Source organism: Dendrobates tinctorius, unplaced genomic scaffold, assembly GCF_039654945.1.
Source record: "Dendrobates tinctorius isolate UK_male_01 unplaced genomic scaffold, ASM3965494v1 ptg000068l, whole genome shotgun sequence".
Taxonomy (NCBI): Eukaryota; Metazoa; Chordata; class Amphibia; order Anura; family Dendrobatidae; genus Dendrobates; species Dendrobates tinctorius.
In genome coordinates, this window is record NW_027361736.1 from 3,071,568 (window position 1) to 3,097,197 (window position 25,630).

The following is a 25,630-nucleotide window of genomic DNA, read 5'->3' on the forward strand; positions in this document are numbered from 1 at the left end:
CAAACCCTTAAACCACTATATGCATATCCAGATCGGCTGTTCTGTGCGAGGCTACCCACAAAGGTCATCATCTGGAGACCTGCTCTTCATAGATGGGTGCTAATGCATCGGACTGGTAGACAGCCGAGAACCACCTATCACATGCTTGCCTGTAGTGAGGCGTAATCCGGTATTTCATGGCTACATTGTTCATTGGAGGGCTGGCAAGAATTAAGGCCCCCATACACATACTAACGTTGCAGAACTCGCCAGTATTAGCAAACTCCACCAACAGGTCTAATGGGGACTTCCTGACTCTTCCACAACAGATTATGTTGGGGGGTAGAAAATCTATCATGTTTGATTTTGGATTTTTTTTTTGCTAGATAAGCCACCATGAAATGAGTCTGGCAGCAGCTCTCTTGTAGAGAACACAGCTCCCTTACATACACAGTAGCTCCTCCTATGTATGGAGGTGTCGGGAGAGCAAAATAGCTATCCATTGCGTATGGGGCCCCTTTATGCATCTTACGCTTTATTTATTCTTTGTCTCTGTTAATTTCAGAAAATCTTTAGGGATAAAGATGTTTATAAATTACAATTTATTGAAATGTGTAGAACCTTATGAATATTACAGATTTTCTTGGTTAAATGCAAATTAAGGCATGGTTACTTAAGTATCCTCGCCAGACTTAGTACCGCAGTGACTAATGATAAAGATGTATCCGCTGTATGCAGCTAATAATTCTAACAAGGAGAGCTAGAGGGGCAGCCTGCCTCCACACCATGGTGGATTACGGTAGCTTGGTTTCCTGGTGTAAGGGGCCTGTCACACTAAGTGATATCGCTAGCAATATCGCTATAACGTCACTGATTTTTGTGACGTTATAGCGATATTGCTAGCGATATCGCTATGTCTGATACCTCCGACCGCTCCCCCCGCTGGTTATCGCTGATCGCGCAAGAACGTCCTGGACCGTTTCTCGTCGTCAGCTTCCTGCTGGGCTTCCTGTGGCGCCGACGAACGACATTGTGCAAAAACACAGCAGATTGTCCGCTGCTGGAGATCAACAGAAAATATGGGAAAGTGACCGTACTATCGCATAGCTCCATTATAACTTGATGAGCTCAGACGGCCTCATTCAGATGCCGAGTTTCTTCACATACATAAAATGTGATCAGTGTTTTGGACAGCTGAGGGATTCATAACTTAACACAATTTTTTTTTCTTGCAGGGTTTTTTCCTGACTGTTTCCCCTGAATCTATCCTCAAAGTGGCCACCCAGTCTTCAGAAAACAACAAGATCTTTTCCATGAACCTTTCTGCCCCCTTCATTAGTCAATTTTTTAAGGAGCCTCTCATGAAAGTCTTGCCTTATGTGGACATTCTGTTTGGGAATGAAACGGTAAGGAAAATATTTCAGCTCCCTCCCTTTCTTTCTTTTTTTTTTCTAAAGTATGGTGTGAAAATAATTGAATTCTGCTATTTTGTATTGAAAAATCTCCATAAAATGTTCCTCAGTGCAGATTCTTTGGAGATATGTATCCTTGTCTTATTCCATTATCAGTGTTGTAAGTGTGAAGGGTGCTGACTGGCTAGCCCATTCCCACAGCTATGGCTGATAAGAGATCCAGTCCGCCAACCCTTCACAAACTCTGCTGTCAATCACAAACTGGACGCATAGCTGGCTGCACGGACTCCGAGATCTTCAGATTAGTGTCACTTTTACCTAATTGAAGTTATGTTTCTTGCTATGTCTTTACAAATAATATATGGTAATCTAAAGAACAAGCACGTTTCTTATTCCATTGCTGCACAGAAAAATGAAATGTGCGTGTCTAATAATAGTGATGCGTCATTTTAAGCAGGCACAATCATGTCCCATCAGTTGAAGCAATTATTTTGGCTGTTAATGCATAGCCATATTTATTGTGAACATGTAAATTCAAGGGTGTTGGTTAAAAGATTTCTGTTTTATTTGAAAAAAGTGAGCTTGTCATCAGCTATCAGTAAGGCGCCACTATTAAAGGGTTTTTCCAACTAACAAAGTACATTTTAATCAATAGATCTTGGAATAACAGTAAGGCCCCCGTCACACATAGCGACGCACAAGCGATCCCGGCAACGATATGACCTTGTCAGGATCGCTGGTGTGTCGCTACCTGATCGCTGGTGAGCTGCCAAACAGGCAGGTCTCAGCAGCGATCACCAGCGATGACGCGGGTAACAAGCGCGCGCATCGCTTAGTTACACGCTGTGTACCTTAGATACCAGCGTGCTGGTGCAGGGAGCTGGTATCCAGCGTGCGGCGCTTAGAAACCCGCTGTTTACCTTGGATACCAGCTCCCAGCGCCAGCACGCTGGTATCTAAGGTACACAGCGGGTAACTAAGTGATGCGTGCGCTTAGTTACCCGCGGTTTACCTTGTATACCAGCTCCTGCTCGCTGGTCTCCCGCCTGCCACACGCAGCGATGCGTGCTGGCCAGCGGGAGACCAACGATCAAAAAAATGTCCAGGGCTTTCGAGCACGATCAGCGATACCCGGCGGGGGGGCGGTCGCTGATACATGTCGCACACAGCGATATCGCTGGTGAGATCGCTGTTGCATCACAAAACTTGTGACTCAGCAGCGATCTCGCTGTGTGTGACGGGGGCTTAAGATCCACAATTGGATGTGTGTAAATAAAATGTCCCTGTGCTGGGATAACCTTATAAATGGGTTGGGATTAGGGTTGAGTTGGAATTAGGGCTGGGATTGGAATTAGGGTTAAGATTAGGGTTAGGGATGTGTTGGAGTTAGGATTGTGGTTAGGGGTGTGTTGGGGTTAGGGTTGAGTTAGAATTGATGGGTTTCCACTATTTAGGCACATCAGGGGGTCTCCAAGGGCGACATGGCGCCACCATTGAGTCCAGCCAATATTGCGTTCAAAAATTCAAACGGAGCTCCCTCCTTTCTGAGCCCCGACGTGTGCCCAAACAGTGGTTTACCCCCACATATGGGGTATCAGCGTACTCAGGAAAAATTGCACAACAACTTTGGGGGTCTAATTTCTCCTGTTACTCTTGGGAAAGTAAAAAATTGGGGGCTAAAATATGATTTTTGTGGAAAAAAAATATTTTTTATTTTCATGGCTCTGCATTATAAACTTCTGTGAAGCATTTGGGGGTTCAAAGTGCTCACTACACATCTAGATAAGCTCCTTGGGGGGTCTAGTTTCCAAAATGGGGTCACTTGTTCGGGGTTTCTACTGTTTAGGCACATCGGGGGCTCTGCAAACGTAACATGACGCCCGCAGACCATTCTATCAAGTCAGCATTTCAAAACGTCACTACTTCCCTTCCGAGCCCCGACGTGTGCCCAAACAGTGGTTCCCCCCACATATGAGGTACCAGCGTACTCAGGACAAACTGGACAACAACTTTTGGGGTTTCAGAGTGCCCACCACACATCTAGATAAGTTCCTTTGGGGGTCTAGTTTCCAAAATGGGGTCACTTGTGGGGGAGCTCCAATGTTTAGGCACACAAGGGCTCTCCATATGCGACATGGTGTCCGCTAACGATCGGGGCTAATTTTCCATTCAAAAAGTCAAAGGGCGCTACTTCTTTTCTGAGCCCTGCCATGCTCCCAAACAGTGGTTTATGACTACATATGAGGTATCGGTGAACTCAGGAGAAATTGCCCAACAAATTTTAGGATCCATTTTATCCTGTTGCCTATGTGAAAATGAAAAAAATTAAGGCTAAAAGAAAATTTTTCTGAAAAAAGTGTTTTTTCATTTTTACGGATCAATTTGTGAAGCGCCTGGGGGTTCAAAGTGCTCACTATGCATCTAGATAAGTTCCTTAGGGGGTTTAGTTTTTAAAATGGGGTCATTTGTGGGGAAACCCCAAAGTTGAGGCACACAGGGGCTCTCCAAACATGACATGGTGTCCGCTAACGATTGGAGCTAATTTTCCATTCAAAAAGTCAAATGGCGCTCCTTCCCTTCTGAGTCCTGCCGTGTGCCCAAACAGTGGTTCCCCCCCGCATGTGGGGTTTCAGCGTACTCAGGACAAGTTGGACAACAGCTTTTGGGGCCCACTTTCTCCTTTTACCCTTGGGAAAATAAAAAAAATTGTTGCTAAAAGATCCTTTTTGTGACTAAAACGTTAAATGTTCATGTTTTCCTTCCATGTTGCTTCTGCTGCTGTGAAACACCTGAAGGGTTAGTAAACTTCTTGGATGTGGTTTTGATCAGATTGAGGGGTGCAGTTTTTAGAATGGTGTCACTTTTGAGTATTTTCAGCCATATAGACCCCCCCCAAACTGACTTCAAATGTGAGGTGGTCCCTACAAAAAATTATTTTGTAAAAATGAGAAATTGCTGGTCAACTTTTAACTCTTATAACTTCCTAACAAAAACAAAATGTTTCCAAGATTGTGCTGATGTAAAGTAGACATGTGGGAAATATTATTTATTAACTATTTTGTGTCACAACTCTCTGGTTTAACAGAATAAAAATTCAAAATTTAAAAATTGCGAAATTTTCGCCAAATTTCCGATTTTTTATTTTTTTTTATTTTTTTTTTTTTTCACAAATAAACGCAAAAATTGACTTAAATTTACCAATAACATGAAGCCCAATATGTCACGAAAATACAGCCTCATAATCGCTAGGATCCATTGAAGTGTTCCAGTTATTACCTCATAAAGGGACACTGGTCAGAATTGCAAAAAATGGCCTGGTCATTAAAGGGAATCTGTCACCCATTTTTAGTGATATCATGTAAAGATATTCAGTTGTGTGTCACAAAAGGATTCTATAAGGACTTTTGATCCCCCTGACCCCGCACCTTTGATGCATAAATACCTTTTTTTATCTCGGTTGAGATGTATGTAAATCGCCGCGGTCTGGTCCGATGGGCGGGGCTTATTCGCCTTCTCTTCCCCCTCCCTGTCTTCGTTCATCTTCCTGCATTCACGTAGTGTTTCCGCGCTTGCGCAGTACCGATTATATGCTTTGCCCACAGTTGGGCAAAGCATACTGCGCAAGCGTCGGAGGCCTTTTCAATGCGCAAGTGCGGAAAAACTACCGCATCTGTGATATTCACAGATGAAGATTACGTTCAGAAAGTTGAGGAGGGGGGAGGAGAAGGCGAATAAGCCACGCCCATCGGACCGAACCGCAGTGATTTACATACATCTCAACCAAGATAAAAAGGTATTTATGCATCAAAGGTGCGGGGTCAGGGGGGATCAAAAGTCCTAATAGAATCCTTATGTGACACACAATTGAATGATATCTTTACATGATATCACTAAAAATGGGTGACAGATTCCGTTTAAGGTCAAAATTGGTCATGAAGGGGTTAAATAAAATTGTGGTGCGCCTTTTTAATCCATTTTAATGGTAGCTTACCTGAGCGGTAAGCGGCAGCGGTGGAGTGGGGTCTCAGAAGCCAGCGTCGCTGATTCAGGAGGTAGGCATGGGGCAATTCTGCGGCCCTGTCCTCTCTGAAGATGTCAGCTCCGGAGGCAGCTTATGCGCATATTGAGATCTCGGGAGTACCAAACCCGCATAGAGGCCGGATCAGAACAATGCTTGGTATAATATAGATATTAATCTTTTACTAGCGATCCTTATGATCATATAGTAAATAAAGTGATAAGTGCAATATGTGTAAAAATAGTGTACATCACATCATAAGTATATGCACGAACAGAGTCCCATCATAAGAATAGGTGGAATTAAAGGGAAAAGTGATGGTATTAAAGGGATATGAATATAAATTAAAGCACAAGCATAAGTGTAATTATAAAAAAAAGAGCTATTACTAACAAGTGTAATTCTATTAACACTAAAGTGACAAATGCAAAATGTGTATAGCAACACAAACAGTGCCAAATGCAAAAAGTAGCGTAAATATAAATTCATACCTGTAGCTAAATATAGAGGATACATAAGCGTGGAAAATACCTTGGGAAGTGATTTACTTTTTCTAATAATAAAAAAATCTAGTAACGCCATAACCGCCAGTGGGATACTATGCGCAAGATTCTCTTGAAACATTGGACAATGTTCTAGACTGAGTGCACGCTATCAAAATTTCTTTCCAATTTCCCACTTATGACAACCAGGAAGAGCAAAAATGTCAAGGATATTCTTGTCAGTAGCCAATATGTAGCAAAATATCCAGATTTTTTCAAGACAGGCAGACAAAAATGGTGTGGTTACCCATGTGGTGCTTACCTTGCGTGTAAAAACTTGATACGTGTCACATAATCCAGATCAGCGGACGGATTTAGATAATTTAAAATTACAGATTATAGCAGTTGTAATACAACTCATGTTGTGTACTATGCCATATGCACATGCAAACTTATTTATGTTGGCCTGTGCCTGTAATGGCCTCTAATGACAGGGACCATGCATTTTTCTGATCTGGCCTCTATGTGGGTTTGGTACTTGCAGTCCCCTTCCATTATACACTCCCCTTCTCTTTGCCCATGGTTAGGATGCGGTCTGGTTAGTGTCCATGCCTGTGATGCGTCGCCAACGGCGCCTGTACAGTGAAGCGAGCGGGTCAGTGACGCCGCAGGGGATTTCCGTGTAACCCGCCACATCACATAGGCTGCCAGGAAGTGATGTAAGTTGCGCCGCAAATAATTCTGGGTAGTTATACACATGTGGTGGTACTATATACAGTGGGGCAAAAAAGTATTTAGTCAGTCAGCAATAGTGCAAGTTCCACCACTTAAAAAGATGAGAGGCGTCTGTAATTTACATCATAGGTAGACCTCAACTATGGGAGACAAACTGAGAAAAAAAAATCCAGAAAATCACATTGTCTGTTTTTTTTTTCCTTTTATTTGCATATTATGGTGGAAAATAAGTATTTGGTCAGAAACAAGCAATCAAGATTTCTGGCTCTCACAGACCTGTAACTTCTTCTTTAAGAGTCTCCTCTTTCCTCCACTCATTACCTGTAGTAATGGCACCTGTTTAAACTTGTTATCAGTATAAAAAGACACCTGTGCACACCCTCAAACAGTCTGACTCCAAACTCCACTATGGTGAAGACCAAAGAGCTGTCAAAGGACACCAGAAACAAAATTGTAGCCCTGCACCAGGCTGGGAAGACTGAATCTGCAATAGCCAACCAGCTTGGAGTGAAGAAATCAACTGTGGGAGCAATAATTAGAAAATGGAAGACATACAAGACCACTGATAATCTCCCTCGATCTGGTGCTCCACGCAAAATCCCACCCCGTGGGGTCAGAATGATCACAAGAACGGTGAGCAAAAATCCCAGAACCATGCGGGGGGACCTAGTGAATGAACTGCAGAGAGCTGGGACCAATGTAACAAGGCCTACCATAAGTAACACACTACGCCACCATGGACTCAGATCCTGCAGTGCCAGACGTGTCCCACTGCTTAAGCCTGTACATATCCGGGCCCGTCTGAAGTTTGCTAGAGAGCATTTGGATGATCCAGAGGAGTTTTGGGAGAATGTCCTATGGTCTGATGAAACCAAACTAGAACTGTTTGATAGAAACACAACTTGTCGTGTTTGGAGGAAAAAGAATACTGAGTTGCATCCATCAAACACCATACCTACTGTAAAGCATGGTGGTGGAAACATCATGCTTTGGGGCTGTTTCTCTGCAAAGGGGCCAGGACGACTGATCCGGGTACATGAAAGAATGAATGGGGCCATGTATCGTGAGATTTTGAGTGCAAACCTCCTTCCATCAGCAAGGGCATTGATGATGAAACGTGGCTGGGTCTTTCAACATGACAATGATCCAAAGCACACCGCCAGGGCAACGGAGTGGCTTCGTAAGAAGCATTTCAAGGTCCTGGAGTGGCCTAGCCAGTCTCCAGATCTCAACCCTATAGAAAACCTTTGGAGGGAGTTGAAAGTCCGTGTTACCAAGCGAAAAGCCAAAAACATCACTGCTCTAGAGGAGATCTGCATGGAGGAATGGGCCAACATACCAACAACAGTGTGTGGCAACCTTGTGAAGACTTACAGAAAACGTTTGACCTCTGTCATTGCCAACAAAGGATATATCACAAAGTATTGAGATGAAATTTTGTTTCTGACCAAATACTTATTTTCCACCATAATATGCAAATAAAAGGAAAAAAAAACAGACAATGTGATTTTCTGGATTTTTTTTTCTCAGTTTGTCTCCCATAGTTGAGGTCTACCTATGATGTAAATTACAGACGCCTCTCATCTTTTTAAGTGGTGGAACTTGCACTATTGCTGACTGACTAAATACTTTTTTGCCCCACTGTATATGGTTATCCCTGACACACAACATGTCACAGCCCTCCGAAGAAGCCCATGCAAAATGTGCTTTGGGGCTGCTGGTATGGTATCCCACAGGGGATGATATAGGTACAAGTATGTGACGGTGTTCTGTGTAGTATTGTCTTTAGAAAGATGTGGAGACACAGGGGTCAGCAGGGGCTCTAGTCCGCTAGCCGAAACCGCATGGACCAGGGCTCATCCCACTGATTACTTGCTCTCCTTTTAGCTTGGGCATAATACTACTCAGACAACACAGTGTGGTGGTAAGACAGTGTGGCAATACTTTATTGAATCACAACACAAGCAAATGGCACATAGAACAGTCCCAGCAAAATATCCAAGGTGGTGCAAAATTAGAGCGTCTCACCCTTCCACTTACTCGCTGGGATGACTGTGACTTCAGAGCGTCCTGGGTCGACTACCCCCACCTGTGGCAGGCACAGAGAGGAGGTAACGACAAGCTTAGGAAGCGGACAGTCCATTGAGGTACAAGGTCAGGTCACAACCTGGCTTCTGCGAACATCTTCATGGAGCCAGGTGACCGATGGGTCCAAATCCTGTCTTTCCCAAACGTATCCATGGGGCTCAGGTGACCGCTGGGTCCAAATCCTGACTTCCCCAAACTTATTCATGGGTTCAGTGATGGTCAATGGAGCAGATCTGTATTCTTTCAGCTGGAGCCGTGGTCCCCTAAATTGGCATCCTGTAGAATGTCAAATCTGTGTCCCTTGTGATGTCTTGGCTGCTGTCCTGCAGACTGTTCCTGGTTGTAGTTTTGTATAGAGTCTCTGGTTCCTATGAATCTTTGGATGTCTTGGATATATTGAGGCATATCCCCCTTTATATAGCTCACAATTGTTATCCTTCAAGCTAGCATCCAGAGGTCAAGAGGAAGATGTGATTAGTTTAACTTGCATTGTTTGAATATTTATAATTTATCCTTCAATGTTTGCAAGTCGACAAACTGCATGGCCTTGTATAATGTGTAATCAATAGATCACCAAACATCATTGCATTGAACAATAAACTAGGAGCTTATATAAGAGGTAAATGGCAACCATTCATCAACTTACAAATCTCAGTTTAACCTACAAGAAGAGTCAACATTCCAGATTCTTGAACAACCGAAGAAAGAAACATACAAATTCAAAAGTCAACATATAGATAACAGACTGCCTCATGGCTTACTGAAAATAGATATCTGGATAAATAAAAATAAAATGCTTGTCATCTCAATAGATGCATTGCTTTACTCTGCAATGCTACAACGCATGTCTCATTGACAAATACTCATGACTGTTACATTGATTACCGTATTTTTCGTACTATAAGACGCACTTTTTCTCTTCGCCACGACAGCACCCACTGAGAGAGGGGATCTGCCCCTAGGAACAGGAAACCTACAGAGATAAAAGGGGCGGTCCCCCTCGCTCCCTCAGTTGGTTTCCTGTTCCTAAGGGAACCTGTAGAGAGATGAGGATACCTGGGCTGTGTGCCGCCTGTGCAGTTTCCATGAGAGCAGCAGGGGCACCAGAAGCAGCGTCGGGGAGATCTGATTTTCAGCTCCCTCCTCAGCTGGTAATGCAGCGTGAGGCCAGGTTACGGCTGTGGCCGCCCTGGCTCACGTATGGAGCATGGTGCGGCGGAAGAGCCAGCACTTATGGAGAGCTCCCCTTGGTGGACGCAGCATTATGGGCCAGGATCCAGGAAAGGCAGTCCTGGTTCATGTTGAGAGCGTGGCACAGCGTCGTGGCTACTAGTATGGTGGCCCCTCCCCACCGGTATACTGTGAGGCCAGGAACGGAGAAAGCCGCCGAGCTCGCAGAGCGGTAAGAGGCAGAGCGCTAAAGGGATAATCCCATACCTGACTCCCTGCGGATGGTCAGCGGTATGGTCCGGTCCAGCGGCGCGAGAGCAGCAGTGGCCGGGAAGCGCTCGGCGGGACATAATACCGGCGCTGCCGTGCAGACAGCAGAGCGGCCCGGAAGTTGATCTTTGAACTTCCGGGGGAGGAATCTCAGAGCGCGGCGTCGCCTGCAGAGAGCAGCCACGCAAGCACAGAGCACAACCCGGAAGTGAAGTACCACTTCTGGGTGAAGGGGGGGAGGAAAGAAAAGAAAAAAAAAAAAAGGGGTTAACAGGGAAAGCTGCTTAAAAGCACCGTCCAGAGGCATACCGGTGCGCAGCAATGTCGTCCACAAACGACCCTGTTTAGCTCCCGCTGGAACAGCCAGGGGAATCCCCACATGGCAGTACCAGAAGACGTGCCAGTACCAGAAGAAATGGCAGCACCAGAAGAAGTGGCAGCACCAGGAGAAGTGGCAGTACCAGGAGAAGTAGCAGTGGACGTTCCAAACAGAGTGAGTCCACGGGGAAAAACGGAAAGGAGAAAAAGTCAAGCCACTCCACGTCCCAGCCTGTGCCTTTACCCCCGCAGCCAGTACCATGCTGACACAATTCACTGGTGAGTGTTTTTTTAGTCACGCTTATGTAGCTGATGGCGCCTTCCTTCTGTATACCCCTTAGGCCAGTGTTCCTCAACTCCAGTCCTCAAGACCCACCAACAGGTCAAGTTTTCAGGATATCCTTAGCATTGCACAGGTGATTTCAACACCTGCTCAAGCATTAATTCCATCACCTGTGCAATACTAAGGAAATCCTGAAAACATGACCTGTTGGTGGGACTGGAGTTGAGGAACACTGCCTTAGGCCAAAATGACAGAAAAATCCAAGCATAGAGAGTGTGCCTTAGGGCCCTGTCACACTAAACGATGTCCCAGCGATCCCACCAACGATCCAACATGATGGGATCGCTGGGACATCGTTAGGCTGATCGCTGATGAGCTGTCACATAGCCTCTCCAGCGATCAGGACCAGCGACGCTGGACACTGGTTTCCAAGGATCTATCTAGGAGCCGCGCGACTCCTGGATACCCGACGTTTACCTTGGAAACCAGCGTGTACACCGGTTTCCAAGGTAAACAGCGGGTATCCAGGAGCCGAGGCTCCTGGATTCCCGACGTTTACATTAGCAACCAGCGTCGCTGATCACTGGTTTCTCGCTGCCACATGCAGCGATGCGCGCTGGGCAGCGGGGGACCAGCTATAGAAAAACGGCCCAGGTCGCTCGAGCACGATCAGCGATAACTGGCAGGGGGGCTGGTCGCTGATCCCCGTCTGACACAGCGATCTCGCTGGCGTGTCGCAAAATCAGCTCTCTCGCTAGCGAGATCGCTTATTGTGACGGGGCCGTTATGCTCCCAACCTCTCCCGGATAGCTACCCTAAGAGATTACGCCACATCTGTATCGGACAGATTATCCCATTAAAAATATGAAACTGTAATAAATTGAGGTAAAAAACACCAATTTATTAAAGTTTCATATTTTTAAAGGGATTGTATGATTGCACTTTTGATATTTCTTCCCTGGTCCTGTGGACATTATTTTGATTTTCTGTATCAGACAGACCCTGCAGGAGGAGTCCTCAGTGAGAACAGAAGATATCCATTCAATAATTAGACAAGAGCTACAGGCCCTAGGGAGTTCTAGCAGTATCGGAGGACAAATGTCCAGCAGGGAAATCGCCTCACCAAGGTCCAGATCACCTTCAGAGGCTGGGGAGCTTGATTCGAATACCTATCCTCAGAAGAGGAGGAGCACACTTGCTTCCCCACCGACAGTATTAATAACCTAGTCAAGTCGGTGCGCAATACTATGGGGTTGTCAGACACTAAAGACCCCAAAACCCCTCAGGAAATAATGTTTGCTGGCCTCTCCCAAAAGAAAGATCGAGCTTTCCCAGTAATCCCAGCAATAAAGGAGCTGATGAAGAAAGAGTGGGAAAAACGGGCAGAGATGTTTTCCCCCTGCAACATCCAAGCAGAGATATCCATTTGATGATGAGGAATTGGCCTCTTGGGCCAAGGCCCCCAAGGTTGATGCGGCTGTCACCGATCTTCCCTGCCCGTGGAGGATTCGGGTATGCTGTCTGACCCCTTAGATCGCAAAGCTAATACACTCCTCCGGAGATCCTGGGAAACGTGCATGGGGGCCTTCAAGCCGGCAATATCAGCCACGTGTACTGGGAGGTCCATGTTATGGTTAGACCAGTTGGAGGAGAAAATAAAGAACGGTACATCTAGAGACAAAAGTCGTTCCTCTATTCCTCTAATCAGAGGTGCAGCTGCCTTCTTATCAGACGCCTCAGCAGACTCCCTCCGACTATCTGCCAGAATGGCAGGATTAACCAACGCAGCCAGTCGGGCTTTATGATTGAAGGGATGGAAAGGTGATGCGCAGACAAAATCTAAGCTCTGCGCTATACCCTGTTAGGGTGAGTACCTGTTTGGCACAGTACTAGATGAAATCCTGACTAAGGCTGGTGAAAGGGATTCCCTAACCCGTACGTTCCCTTCTACAGGAGGGCCTTCAGGAAGCCTTGATTTGGCAAAAAGGATTACAGGTTCCAAGACCGCTGGGGCAACAAGGATCCCATCAGAAGGGAAACCTATTTGGTAAACGCCCCTTCAGATCCGGGGACAAATTCAGGTAGCTCCAATCTACTGGTAGGTGGCACGTTACTATACTTTTGCCATCAATGGGAAAGATTAACGGCTAACCCCTGGGCCATTGACATTGTTACATCTGGCCTGAGATTAGAATTTGTCCGGTACCCACCGGACTCCTTCCTATTGACTTCTCCAAAGTCCCCAGCTCAGCAGGAGGCATTGGAATTGGAGATTGCAGGCCTCTTAACCAAACACGTTCTTATAGAGGTTCCAGCAGGGGAAAGGGCTTCTACTCTCCCTTGTTTGTGGTCCCTAAGCCAGATGGCTCATTTAGGACCAGAATTAATTTTAAAAAAACTAAATACCTTTCTGAGGCCGCGATCCTTTAAAATGGAATCTATACGATCAGCTATAAAACTCTTGTTTCCCTGGTGCTACATGGCAGTCTTGGACCTCAAAGATGCCTGCTACCATCTTCCAATACACAGGGGGCATCAGCAGTTCCTCCGAGTGGCAGTCATGTTAGGAGGCCAGATACGTCATCTTCAGTTTACGGTGATGCCCTTCGGGCTGTCCATGGCACCTCGCGTCTTCACCAAGTTAATGCTGGAGGTCATGTCACACTTACAGTTAAAGGACACCTTAATAATCCCGTACTTGGATGATCTGCTGATAGTGGGAAATTCTAGTTCTCAATGCAAACACAGGATAGCTGATATTATCTCATCCTTGCAGGCGCTTGACTGGCTAATCAACTGACAAAAATCCAGACTACACCCGGTAACCTGTCAGACGTTCCTAGGCCTTCATCTAGACTCAGTAAGTCTAAAATGCCTCCTGCCGGAAACAAAGAGTGGCTATAATTAATAAAGTATGGATGGCAATCAGTAGACCTAGAATGTCCTTGAGGGAGGGCATGTCCTTGCTTGGCTCCCTAACATCATGTATTCCGGCAGTTCAGTGGGCCCAATTCCATGCTAGGAAGTTGCTGTGGTCCATACTACAGGAGGTAGAAAGGTTGCAAGGACAGTTGGAAGGCAGAATGTCCCTGTCATCTGAAGTGACCAGCTCCCTAGAGTGGTGGCTAGACCCAGACAACCTCATGGGAGGGGTTCCATGGGTAGTTGTTCCCTCAAAGATAGTGACTACGGACACTAGCCCCTTTGGGTGGGAGGCCCATCTAGATGAGGACATGGTTCAGGAACAGTGGTCCGAGGCCGAAGCAGAAGATTCATCAAACGTGAGGGAATTAAAGGCGATATATTATGCCATATCTAAATTTCTCCCACAGCTGCAAGGAACCCATGCAAGGATTCAAACCTCGGTGGCATACCTAAACCGGCAAGGAGGCATGCGATCAGGGACGCTCATGTCTATCGCGGAGAAAATCTTAAATATGGCTGAAAGACACCTCAACTCCTTGTCTGCTCTCCATGTCAGAGGGGTGGACAATTCCATAGCAGACTTTCTCAGCCGCCATACCCTGCATCAGGGGGAATGGGTGCTCAGCCGGCACATCTTCGGGATGATAGCGGCCAGGTGGCGCAGACCAGAGATAGACCTGTTCGCCACATCGGCCAACAGGCGCGTAGAAAGGTTCGCTTCACTGTGCAGGGCAGACAATCCAGATGTGCTCGACGCTGTCCAAGCACCCTGGACGTTCCGGCAGGCCTATGCCTTTCCTCCAATGATACTTTTGCCAACGGTCATCAGAAAATAAGGGAGGAAGGAGCGAGGGTCATCTTGATAGCCCCATTTTGGCTCAAGAGGCCGTGGTTTTTATGGCTGAGAGCCATGTCGATCTCCGACCCATGGATTCTCCCACTGGATCGGGACCTACTCTCACAAGGACCCTGTTACCACCCTCAGGGCAAAGGTCTATGCCTCGCGGCATGGAATTTGAGAGGGAGTTATTAAAGCTAAGAGGATTTTCAAACAACTTAATTTATACCCTCTGACACAGTAGGAAAGAAACCACAACAAAAATCTATACCAGGGTGCGGGAAAAAATTTTAGCTTTCCTTTCAGCGGGGCTTTCTAGTGAAGTACCTATCCCCGCCATCTTAGAATTCCTGCAAAAGGGGCGCGAGTTGAAACTTTTAGTTAACAACCTAAAGGTCCAGTTGTCGGCCCTAGGGGCCTTGTATAATTATGATGTTGCAGGCAAAAAGTGGGAGGCTCGATTTATTTCAGCTTGCCAGCGAGCGAACCCGGTCCACATTCCTCAGCTACCACCATGGGACTTTAGCCTAGTCCTAGATGCCTTCACACAGGCCCCATTCGAGCTCCTACACTCGGCATCAATAAAATGCGTTTCATTAAAAACTGCCCTATTGGTAGCTCTGGTATCAGCAAGAAGAGTGAGTGATCTCCAGGCCCTGTCAGTAGGTCCCCCCCCCCTTCCTATCAATATCCCAGGACAGGCTAGTGTTAAAGACAGACCGTCCTATCTTCCTAAAAGAGCTACTAAATTTCATAGATAAGACCAAGGAGGAAAAGAGGAGTAAAGGATTCAATAAATCATGATGCAAAATTTTATTTATCACATGCACAGACAAATTGTAAAAGTAGCAGCAAAATTGCAGACTTAAGAACAACTAACAGGAAGGACTGGAGGGGGAAAGTGCAAATAAAACATGTGCACCAATGCTCCTAAACATCGCAGTGAGTCTTGCCCATAGTAAATAGTAACCTAGCCATACAAAGTGCATATATTGTAAACAAGGGCAGATCACCACTGAGATGTGTGATATAAGCTAAGATGATACATGCCGCCCAAGAGAAAAAAAACACTATTAAGCCATATTAGGCATATTTTTGGTATGCCTATTATGGCTTAATAGTGTTTTTTTTTCTCTTGGGCGGCATGTATCATCTTAGCTTATATGACACATCTCAGTGGTGATCTGCCCTTGTTTACAATATATGAACTATTTACTATGGGCAAGACTCAGTGCGATGTTTAGGAGCATTGGTGCACATTTTATTTGCACTTTCCCCCTTCAGTCCTTCCTGTTAGTTGTTCTTACATCTGCAATTTTGCTGCTACTTTTACGATTTGTCTGTGCATGTGATAAATAACATTTTGTAATTTTGCATCATGATTTATTGAATCCTTTACTCCTCTTGTCCTCCTTGGTCTTAAGTATGTATGGAGTGGAATATCTAAATTTCATAGATCCCAAGAAATCTACCTACCTTCCTTCTATGATAGCCCAACAACACCAGAGGAGGAAAGATATCATACCTTAGACGTGAAGAGAGCAGTCGTAGCCTACTTAGATAGGACCAGGCTCTTTTTGTCTCCTTCCAGGGTAACAAGAAGGGGTCTAGAGTTACTAGAGGTACGCTGTCCAGATGGATCAGGGACGTGATTACATTGGCATATTCGGCAAAAGGAGAAGACCTGCCACAGGGTGTGTATGCACATTCCGCACGAGCCATATCTTCCTCCTGGGCCGAAAGGGCGGATGTCCCGATTGAGCTAATAAGTAAGGCTGCAGCCTGGTCTTCTCATTCTACCTTTTATAGTCACTACAGGCTGGATTTATATTCCTCCGATGACATAGCCTTTGGTAGATCTGTCCTTGACACGGTGGGCCCTCCCAGGTGATTGTCTCTGGAAATCTCTCAGTGGGTGCTGTCGTGGCGAAGAGAAAAAACCCAGATTAGTTACCAGTAATACGCTTTTATAGAGTCCATGACAGCACCCACTCACTTCCCTCCTTTTAATATATGTACACATGGTTCACTCTGGTGGGTGAAGGATAGAAATTGTTGATAGATATGTGATATATGTATCGCAAAAGGTATAAAGATGTATATACTAGAATCGCTTACTGAGCAAATTAACTAAAGCATGTGTTGCAGTTCCTCTTGTTCTCTGTAATCCAACTGAGGGAGTGAGGGGGACAGCCCCTTTTATCTCTCTGTAGGTTTCCTGTTCCTAGGGGCGGATCCCCTCTCTCAGTGGGTGCTGTCGTGGACTCTCTAAAAGAGTATTACCGGTAAGTAATCCGTTTTTTTTCCTCCAAAAATGTGAAGGAATATGAGGGGAGCCTCTTAGTCTTTATGTGCCGACTCTGGCTGTGGTGGGGGAACAGCATCGGCGGAGCAGCGGGTCACAGGAGCCTGGAGCCGGCGGCTGCAGCTAACTCCAGTTCCCGCTGCTAAAGAGAAATGAATAATCACTGCATTCCACGCCCATGGGTGTGAAGGGCAATGAATATTCGTTTCTCATTAATAGTATTTTGGTATGATTTCCCTCCAATTCCAGTCCTGGTATGCATGGCCCCATCCTTATAATTGGCCCCCACCCCCATTCCCCCATCATGGTATGCATGGCCCTATCAGAAAACATAAAAAAAAAGTCTGGTGCCAGCAACCGCTTTATGCTTGTAAGCACTGCATGGTAGGGACGTCATGCGCTGCTCACAAGCAGAGCACAGCTGCTGGAATACTTGCTGGGACTGTGCACGCATAGAGCAGTGAGTATTCATTGCTCTACAGTAGTGTGCAGTGTCAGCCACCGGCTTCCTGATGCTGCCGGCGGTCACGTGTGCTGCTACTGAAGTGCAATGAAAATTCATTTCTCTCAAGTAGCGGCCGGCTGCAGGAGGAAGCCCGGTTGCTGACGTTGCACGCTACTGAAGAGCAATTAATACTCCCTGCTCTATTTGCGCAGTCCTGGCGAGTATTCTGCCAGCTGTGCTCTGCTTGTGAGCAGCGTGTGATGTCCCTGCGATGTGCTGCTTACAAGTAAAAAGCCGTTGCTGGCAAAGGAGCAGGACACTGGAAGAGAGCGCCTGGTACGTAAGGGTAATGGTTTGTTTTTTTTCACGTTCTTTGATGGGGCCATGCATATCAGAATGGGGGTGGGGGACAATCATACCAGAATGGGGGCCAATCATACCAAAATGGGGGTGGAGGCCAATCATACCAGAATAGGTATGGTGCCATGCATACTAAGACGAGTAGGGGGCCCTGCGTTCCAGATAGGGATGAGACCATGCATACTAGGACGAGAGGGAGGCCCTGCATACCAGAATAAGGATGGGACCATGGATATTAGGATGAACTGAGGGCCCTGCATACCAGGATGGGGATGAGGCCATGCATACTAGTATAGGGACAAGGGTGATCATTCCTGCCAGGGTAGGGATGAGGGATCCATGCATACCAGGATAGGGATGAGGGATCCATGCACACCAGGATGGGAATGAGAGGACCATATACACCAGGATAGAGGATATTAAGTACAGAATTGACCACATTTTTTTGCTTCAATTTTTTTTCCTAATTTCTTCCTCTAAAACCTAGGTGCGTTTTATGGTCCGGTGCGTCTTATAATCCGAATAATACGGTCATTCGTATGTCCTAGCGGACTGCGGCGCCTGCGATCGGCGCACCCTATCTTTAGCATAGGGTGCGCAGATCGTGCGCTAGTTGCGCTTTGACCTGCGCTGCGCACTTTTGACGGTGCGCCGTGCGCGCCAAAATCAAACTTTTCGGATTTTGGGGCGCACCGTCAAAAGTGCGCAGCGCAGGTCAAAGCGCAACTAGCGCACGGCCTGTGCACGATCTGCGCACCCTATGCTAAAGATAGGGTGCGCCGATCGCAGGCGCCGCTGTCCGCTAGGAGGCGGAGCTACAAGCAAGGGGCGGGCACGCCGGGCAGAGAGCCGGCTCGGGGGCGGAGCTACCCCTGGCCGTGCGTGCGCTTAAAAAGCGCTAATGTGAAACCAGCCTTAGACCATATTTTGAGCATGGTCTAACAAGATTGCTCGCCTGGTGACCTGGATGTCGTCATGGTGACCTCAGGTCACCATGGCAACAATCTGGCCCTTGCGATTATGTTGTGGGACGCCGATCGAAGGGGAGAGGGAGCCTCCTCCCTCTCCCTGCCTTCCATCTAAAAGCTGTGATTGATATCAATCGCAGCATATGGGGGGCAACTCTCCAGGCAGTGAGAGTTGGATGTCAGGTTCACTGAACACCCAGTGGCGATCGTGCATGCACACCTCCTGTCTGTGCAAAATCACCATGACATTCATATATCCAAGGTCAGGAAATCCTTCCCAACCAGCACGTATGGATACATCTAAGGTTGGTAAGGGGCTACGCAATGGTTTACCTCAAAAAAAGAATCAGCGGTGATCCCCATGCTGTCATGTCTTTGTCCTCTCTTTTGCTTGATCCCCTGCCGATGAGCTCTGGTATGATCAGACCTTGTACAGTCAGACACAGCCATCATACAGGACACAGCAGGGGCACATTTATAAGATTATCTCAGTACAGGAGCATTTTATTTACACATCCAATTGTGGAATTATTGAAAGATCTAATGATAACATTTTTGATTAAAATTAACTTTGTTCTTGGGAAAATCAATTTCAATCAAGAACTGTTAAATTCGTAACTGAGAACCTGAGGAGATGGATCAGCTGCTGCCGCTGTGAGTTCAGAAGTTCAGCACCCAGCAAGCTCACCAGAGTATTTACCTCCCCATATGCAAATTGCCTCTTCAGAAAGAAAGAGGACTTTTACTCTACAGCGCCACCTATTGGTAGTAGCGATCCTACAAGTCACAATCAACCCTTTAACGAGTCTTGTAGTATGACTTAGGATACAAACCAAATCAGAATCTCAATTTGCAGACACGGTGTTTCGAGCTGTTGGCTCTCGTCAGTGCAAAGTGTGAGATCTGATTTGGCAAGGTGAGAGGCTCTGGACTAGGGTCTAAGAAGTAAGGTTTCTCCTTGCGGAGAGTGACATGCCAGCTGTGGCTTGTCAAGGTAAGGAGACTTATTCGCCGTGCAATGCTCCTCTGGGAGAATAATATGCAAATTGCCTCTTCAGAAAGAAAGAGGACTTTTACTCTACAGCGCCACCTATTGGTAGTAGCGATCCTACAAGTCACAATCAACCCTTTAACGAGTCTTGTAGTATGACTTAGGATACAAGCCAAATCAGAATCTCAATTTGCAGACACGGTGTTTCGAGCTGTTGGCTCTCGTCAGTGCAAAGTATGAGATCTGATTTGGCAAGGTGAGAGGCTCTGGACTAGGGTCTAAAAAGTAAGGTTTCTCCTTGCGGAGAGTGACATGCCAGCTGTGGCTTGTCAAGGTAAGGAGACTTATTCGCCGTGCAATGCTCCTCTGGGAAAATAATATGCAAATTGCCTCTTCAGAAAGAAAGAGGACTTTTACTCTACAGCGCCACCTATTGGTAGTAGCGATCCTACAAGTCACAATCAACCCTTTAACGAGTCTTGTAGTATGACTTAGGATACAAGCCAAATCAGAATCTCAATTTGCAGACACGGTGTTTCGAGCTGTTGGCTCTCGTCAGTGCAAAGTATGAGATCTGATTTGGCAAGGTGAGAGGCTCTGGACTAGGGTCTAAGAAGTAAGGTTTCTCATTGCGGAGAGTGACATGCCAGCTGTGGCTTGTCAAGGTAAGGAGACTTATTCGCCGTGCAATACTCCTCTGGGAAAATAATATGCAAATTGCCTCTTCAGAAAGAAAGAGGACTTTTACTCTACAGCGCCACCTATTGGTAGTAGCGATCCTACAAGTCACAATCAACCCTTTAACGAGTCTTGTAGTATGACTTAGGATACAAGCCAAATCAGAATCTCAATTTGCAGACACGGTGTTTCGAGCTGTTGGCTCTCGTCAGTGCAAAGTATGAGATCTGATTTGGCAAGGTGAGAGGCTCTGGACTAGGATCTAAGAAGTAAGGTTTCTCCTTGCGGAGAGTGACATGCCAGCTGTGGCTTGTCAAGGTAAGGAGACTTATTCGCCGTGCAATGCTCCTCTGGGAAAATAATATGCAAATTGCCTCTTCAGAAAGAAAGAGGACTTTTACTCTACAGCGCCACCTATTGGTAGTAGCGATCCTACAAGTCACAATCAACCCTTTAACGAGTCTTGTAGTATGACTTAGGATACAAGCCAAAGAAATTCCAAGCCATAGAAATTCCTAATTCTCTTCTGGCAATGATTGGAATATCTCTGGAGCACCTATATGGAGAACATAGGTTTTCCTTGGGAACATAATGTATCAATAGAAATGACTTTCTTAATATGTGAGAGTAAAGCCCCCGTTACACATAACAATGTCCCAGCGATCCCACCAACGATCCGACATGATGGGATCGCTGGGACATCGTTAGGCTGATTGCTGGTGAGAACATAGACACGACCAGCGATGCTGGTTTATAATGTAAACGTCGGGTATCCAGCGATCTTGCTGGTGAGATCGCTGATGTGTCACAAAATCAGCGATCTCGCTAGTGAGATTGCTGTGTGTGACGGGGCTTTAAAGCTGAACGGGCAATGTCCCCCACATCTATCTTTATCGTTCATTTACAAATTTTTACATTTTTGTTGTGATTAAAGCGAATATATACTGGTGTCCACACGTACACGATGTTCTGTAGAAAAAGCAATTTTTTTTTTTTTACTACGTAAAGCTGGCAAGGGTGCAAACTAATGGTGTCCCGTTTCAATAGAAAAGAGGAAAAAAAATTGTTTTTAACCTTTTATGAGCATATTGCACTTTAACTTGGCCCTTGACATTAGATATCAGAACATAGTTGTTAATCATCTTGCTTACAATTTTAGGAAGCTGCTGCATTTGCCAAAGAGCAAGGATTTGAGGTAAGTGCAACATACAAAAACGGCAACAGATTAGGGACATTTTCTGTAGCTCCCATAAAATGTGTGACATATAATTACTTTATTGCTTTACTATTGTTCTTTAGCCATCTGAACCAATTAGTGCCCCAATGTTATGGGGTCTCTCTGCCCTAAATGTCAATGGTAGGAGCTGATTGTCAAGGCTAAGCTGTATTAATGGGAAGGAAAAGTCCATTCTGTACAGTTTTATCTTGATGGCAGCAGTTACTGGGTTATTGGCAGGTTCAATAAAAAAAGCAAAAAACAAACTTGTTCATGCTCATAAGCCCCTTAAAGGGGCACATAGACATTAAATTAGCATTAGTGGATCCCAAGCATAATCAGTGCGGTATAAATCAAATTGTCCCTGGCAAGGAAAACGTAAATGTAACCTACTGATAAATAGCATGGGGGGCGTCTTTGTTCTGCACTGTCTGTCCTGTGTTGTAGAGAGGGCTTATGTAATGTGCGGGGTCAGCAGTCAGGATATATTTGTAATTAAGGTCCTACTGTTGCTTCCCTTATTTCCAGTACATAAGGAAAACCCTTATTCTTATCAGCCTAATGATATTGTCTTCTGCTGATGAGCATTGTTCTCAGCCCCACGCACAATCTGTTTCTAACATTTGCTTTAAACTTCATTAACTTAATATTTGCACTGATAGATGGCTTTCTTTTAATGTTCTAGCCAATAGGAATGTCTGGACTACTTGCCAGCAATTGCTCAGTTTGCTTGCTAATGATTCCACCATCAGCCTGTCAGGTTTTCCAGAAATGAACATTTTTACTGTTAATGCATAAGCTTCCTATTGTTAAAAGAAAATAGGAAATTTACATAAACAATGTGCTGCAAAGAATGGTTGTATTTCAGCAAACGTATAAGTTATTTCACCTAACAAATGAGCATTATGATGCTTCTTCGGGTGATTGGCAGCCTGTTTACACTTGATGAGTATTGGAAAACAGGCATTACCGAAAATACTCGCTCACGATAATCGGGCAGTGTAAATGCCGCCTAAGACTCTTTCCCAATATACAGTTAGGTCCATATATATTTGGACAGAGACAACATTTTTCTAATTTTGGTTCTAGACATTAACACAATGAATTTTAAACCAAACAATTCAGATGCAGTTGAAGTTCAGACTTTCAGCTTTCATTTGAGGGTATCCACATTAAAATTGGATGAAGGGTCGTTATGTCATTCTCAATCATGCAGATAAAAGGCCTGGAGATGATTTGAGGTGTGGTGCTTGCATTTGGAGGGTTTTGCTGTGAAGGAAACAAGCGGTCAAAGGAGCTCTCCATGCAGGTGAAACAAGCCATCCTTAAGCTGCAAAAACAGAAAAAACCCATCCGAGAAATTACTACAACATTAGGAGTGGCAAAATCTACCATAAAGAGAACACTGCATGAAAGTAAATAGAGGGTTCACTGCACGGTGCAAGCCACTCATAAGCATCAAGAATAAAAAGGCTAAACTGGACTTGGCTAAAAAAAAAAAAATCTAAAAAAGCCAGCACAGTTCTGGAAGAACATTCTTTGGACAGATGAAACCAAGATCAACCTCTACCAGAATGATGGAAAGAGAAAAGTATGGCGAAGGTGTGGTACAGCTCATGATCCAAAGCATACCACATCTGTAAAACACGGTGGAGGCAGTGTGATGGCTTGGGCATGCATGGCTGCCAGTGTCACTGGGTCACTAGTGTTTATTAAAGATGTGACACAGGACAGAAGCAGCCGAATGAATTCTGAGGTATTCAGACCCATACTGTGTGCTCAGATCCAGCAAAATGCAGCCAAACTGATTGGTCATCATTTCATACCACAGATGGACAATGACCCAAAACATAAAGCCAAAGCAACCCAGGAGTTTATTAAAGCAAAGAAGTGGAATATTCTTGAATGGCCAAGTCAGTCACCTGATCTCAACCCAATTGAGCATGCATTTCACTTGTTAAAGACTAAACTTCAGACAGGAAGGCCCACAAACAAACAGCAACTGAAAACCACCGCAGTGAAGGCCTGGCAGAGCATCAAAATGGAAGAAACACAGCGTCTGGTGATGTCCATGAGTTCAAGACCTCAGGCAGTCATTGTCAACAAAGGGTTTTCAACCAAGTACTAGAAATGAACATTTTATTTACAATTATTAAATCTGTCCAATTACTTTTGGTTCCTTTAAAAACAGGGTGGCACATGTTAAGGAGCTGAAACTCCTAAACCCTTGATCCAATTTTAATGTGGATACCCTCAAATGAAAGCTGAAAGTCTGAACTTCAACTGCATCTGAATTGTTTGGTTTAAAATTCATTGTGGTAATGTCTAGAACCAAAAGTAGAAAAATGTTGTTTCTGTCCAAATATATATGGACCTACAGTAACTGTAGACCTCAATGGCAGCCTACACTTTTCTGGCATAAGAAAGTCACATTATGTTGCTTGTCATTATCGCACAAAGATGCGAGGCGTCTAGCACATTTCCCTCTTTTCAAAACTAGGTGGAATAGTGGAATTGGAAAGCTGTGCAGATAAGCTGTTGGCAAGTGATTGTGATTTTTTTTTTTTTTAATGAGTCACAAAAATAGGTGTAGATTTCACTTCAGGTGGTGTAGAAAATCTTACATCTCCTCATACCACCACAACAGAGGTGAGAAGGACAATGTTGGCCTTTGTTGTGTGAATAGTCTATCCCGCTGTTCATAAGATGCACAAGAAATTGTCATGGGCACATCAGGTACTGTGCAAAAGTTTTAGGCAGATGTGTGAAAAATGCTGCAAAGTAAAAATGTTTACAAACATACAAATGTTATTAAATTATTTTTTGTCAAGTAAAAGGAACCTGACTAGTGTTGAGCGATACCGTCCGATACTTAAAAGTATCGTATCGGATGGTATCGGCCGATCTAAAAAAAATATTGGGTATCGCCGATTCCGATACCGGAAGTCCCATTCAAGTCTATGGGACTTCCGGTATCGGAATAAGAAAAACCCTATTTTTGCCTTGTACAGCCTCTCTGGGGTCTGTACGGGCCTTTCGGGGGGCTGTGCCGGCCTGCCGGGGGGTCTGTGCAGGCTCTGGTGGTCTGTGCAGGCCTGCCGGTGGTCTGTGCAGGCTCCGGTGGTCTGTGCAGGCCTGCCGGGGGGCTGTGCCGGCCTGCCGGTGGTCTGTACCGGCCTGCCGGGGGGCTGTGCCGGCCTGCCGGGGGGCTGTGCCGGCCTGCCGGTGGTCTGTGCAGGCTCTCTGGGGTCTGTACGGGCCTTTCGGGGGGCTGTGCCGGCCTGCCGGGGGGTCTGTGCAGGCCTGCCGGGGGTCTGTGCCGGCCTGCCGGTGGTCTGTGCCGGCCTGCCGGTGGTCTGTGCCGGCCTGCCGGTGGTCTGTGCCGGCCTGCCGGGGAGCTGTGCAGGCTCCGGTGGTCTGTGCCGGCCTGCCGGTGGTCTGTGCCGGCCTGCCGGTGGTCTGTGCAGGCTCCGGGGGGCTGTGCCGGCCTGCCGGTGGTCTGTGCAGGCTCTGGGGGTCTGTGCAGGCATCGTCCGATGGGACTACAAGTCCCATCGGGCGATGCCTGCTACCATGACAGTGATTGACACATTAGCCAATGATGGGACAGTAGTAGTCCCATCATCCGGCTAATGTGTTGAATGTAAAAAAAAAAAAAAAATTACATGCTACATACATGCTACATACATGCTACATACATACAACATGCATACTACATATATACTACATGTAACATACATACTACATGCATACTACATACATGCTACATACTACATGCATACATGCATGCTACATACATGCTACAAACTACATACATGCTACATACATACTACATACATAATACATATATACTACATGCATGCAACATGCATACAACATATATACTACATGCATGCAACATGCATACTACATATATACTATATATACTACATGTAACATACATACTACATATATACTACATGCTACATACATGCAACATACACACTACATGCTACATACATGCAACATACATACTACATACATGCACACTACATGCTACATACATGCAACATACATACTACATACATGCTACATGCTACATACATGCTACATACATACTACATATATACCACATGCATGCAACATGCATACTACATATATACTGCATAT

General features: G+C 45.5%; 1 protein-coding gene across 5 annotated transcripts in view; it reads left to right on the forward strand.

Annotated features, from left to right (window-relative positions):
• Window positions 1-25,630, forward strand: part of ADK (adenosine kinase) — a 569,255-nt gene that overhangs the window by 493,986 nt on the left and 49,639 nt on the right. For all 5 annotated transcript variants that reach the window (XM_073581043.1, XM_073581046.1, XM_073581045.1 and 2 more), the window contains 2 exons: window positions 1,215-1,385; window positions 21,425-21,460. In XM_073581043.1, coding sequence (XP_073437144.1) covers window positions 1,215-1,385; window positions 21,425-21,460 — 207 coding nt within the window. The remainder of the gene's footprint in view (window positions 1-1,214; window positions 1,386-21,424; window positions 21,461-25,630) is intronic.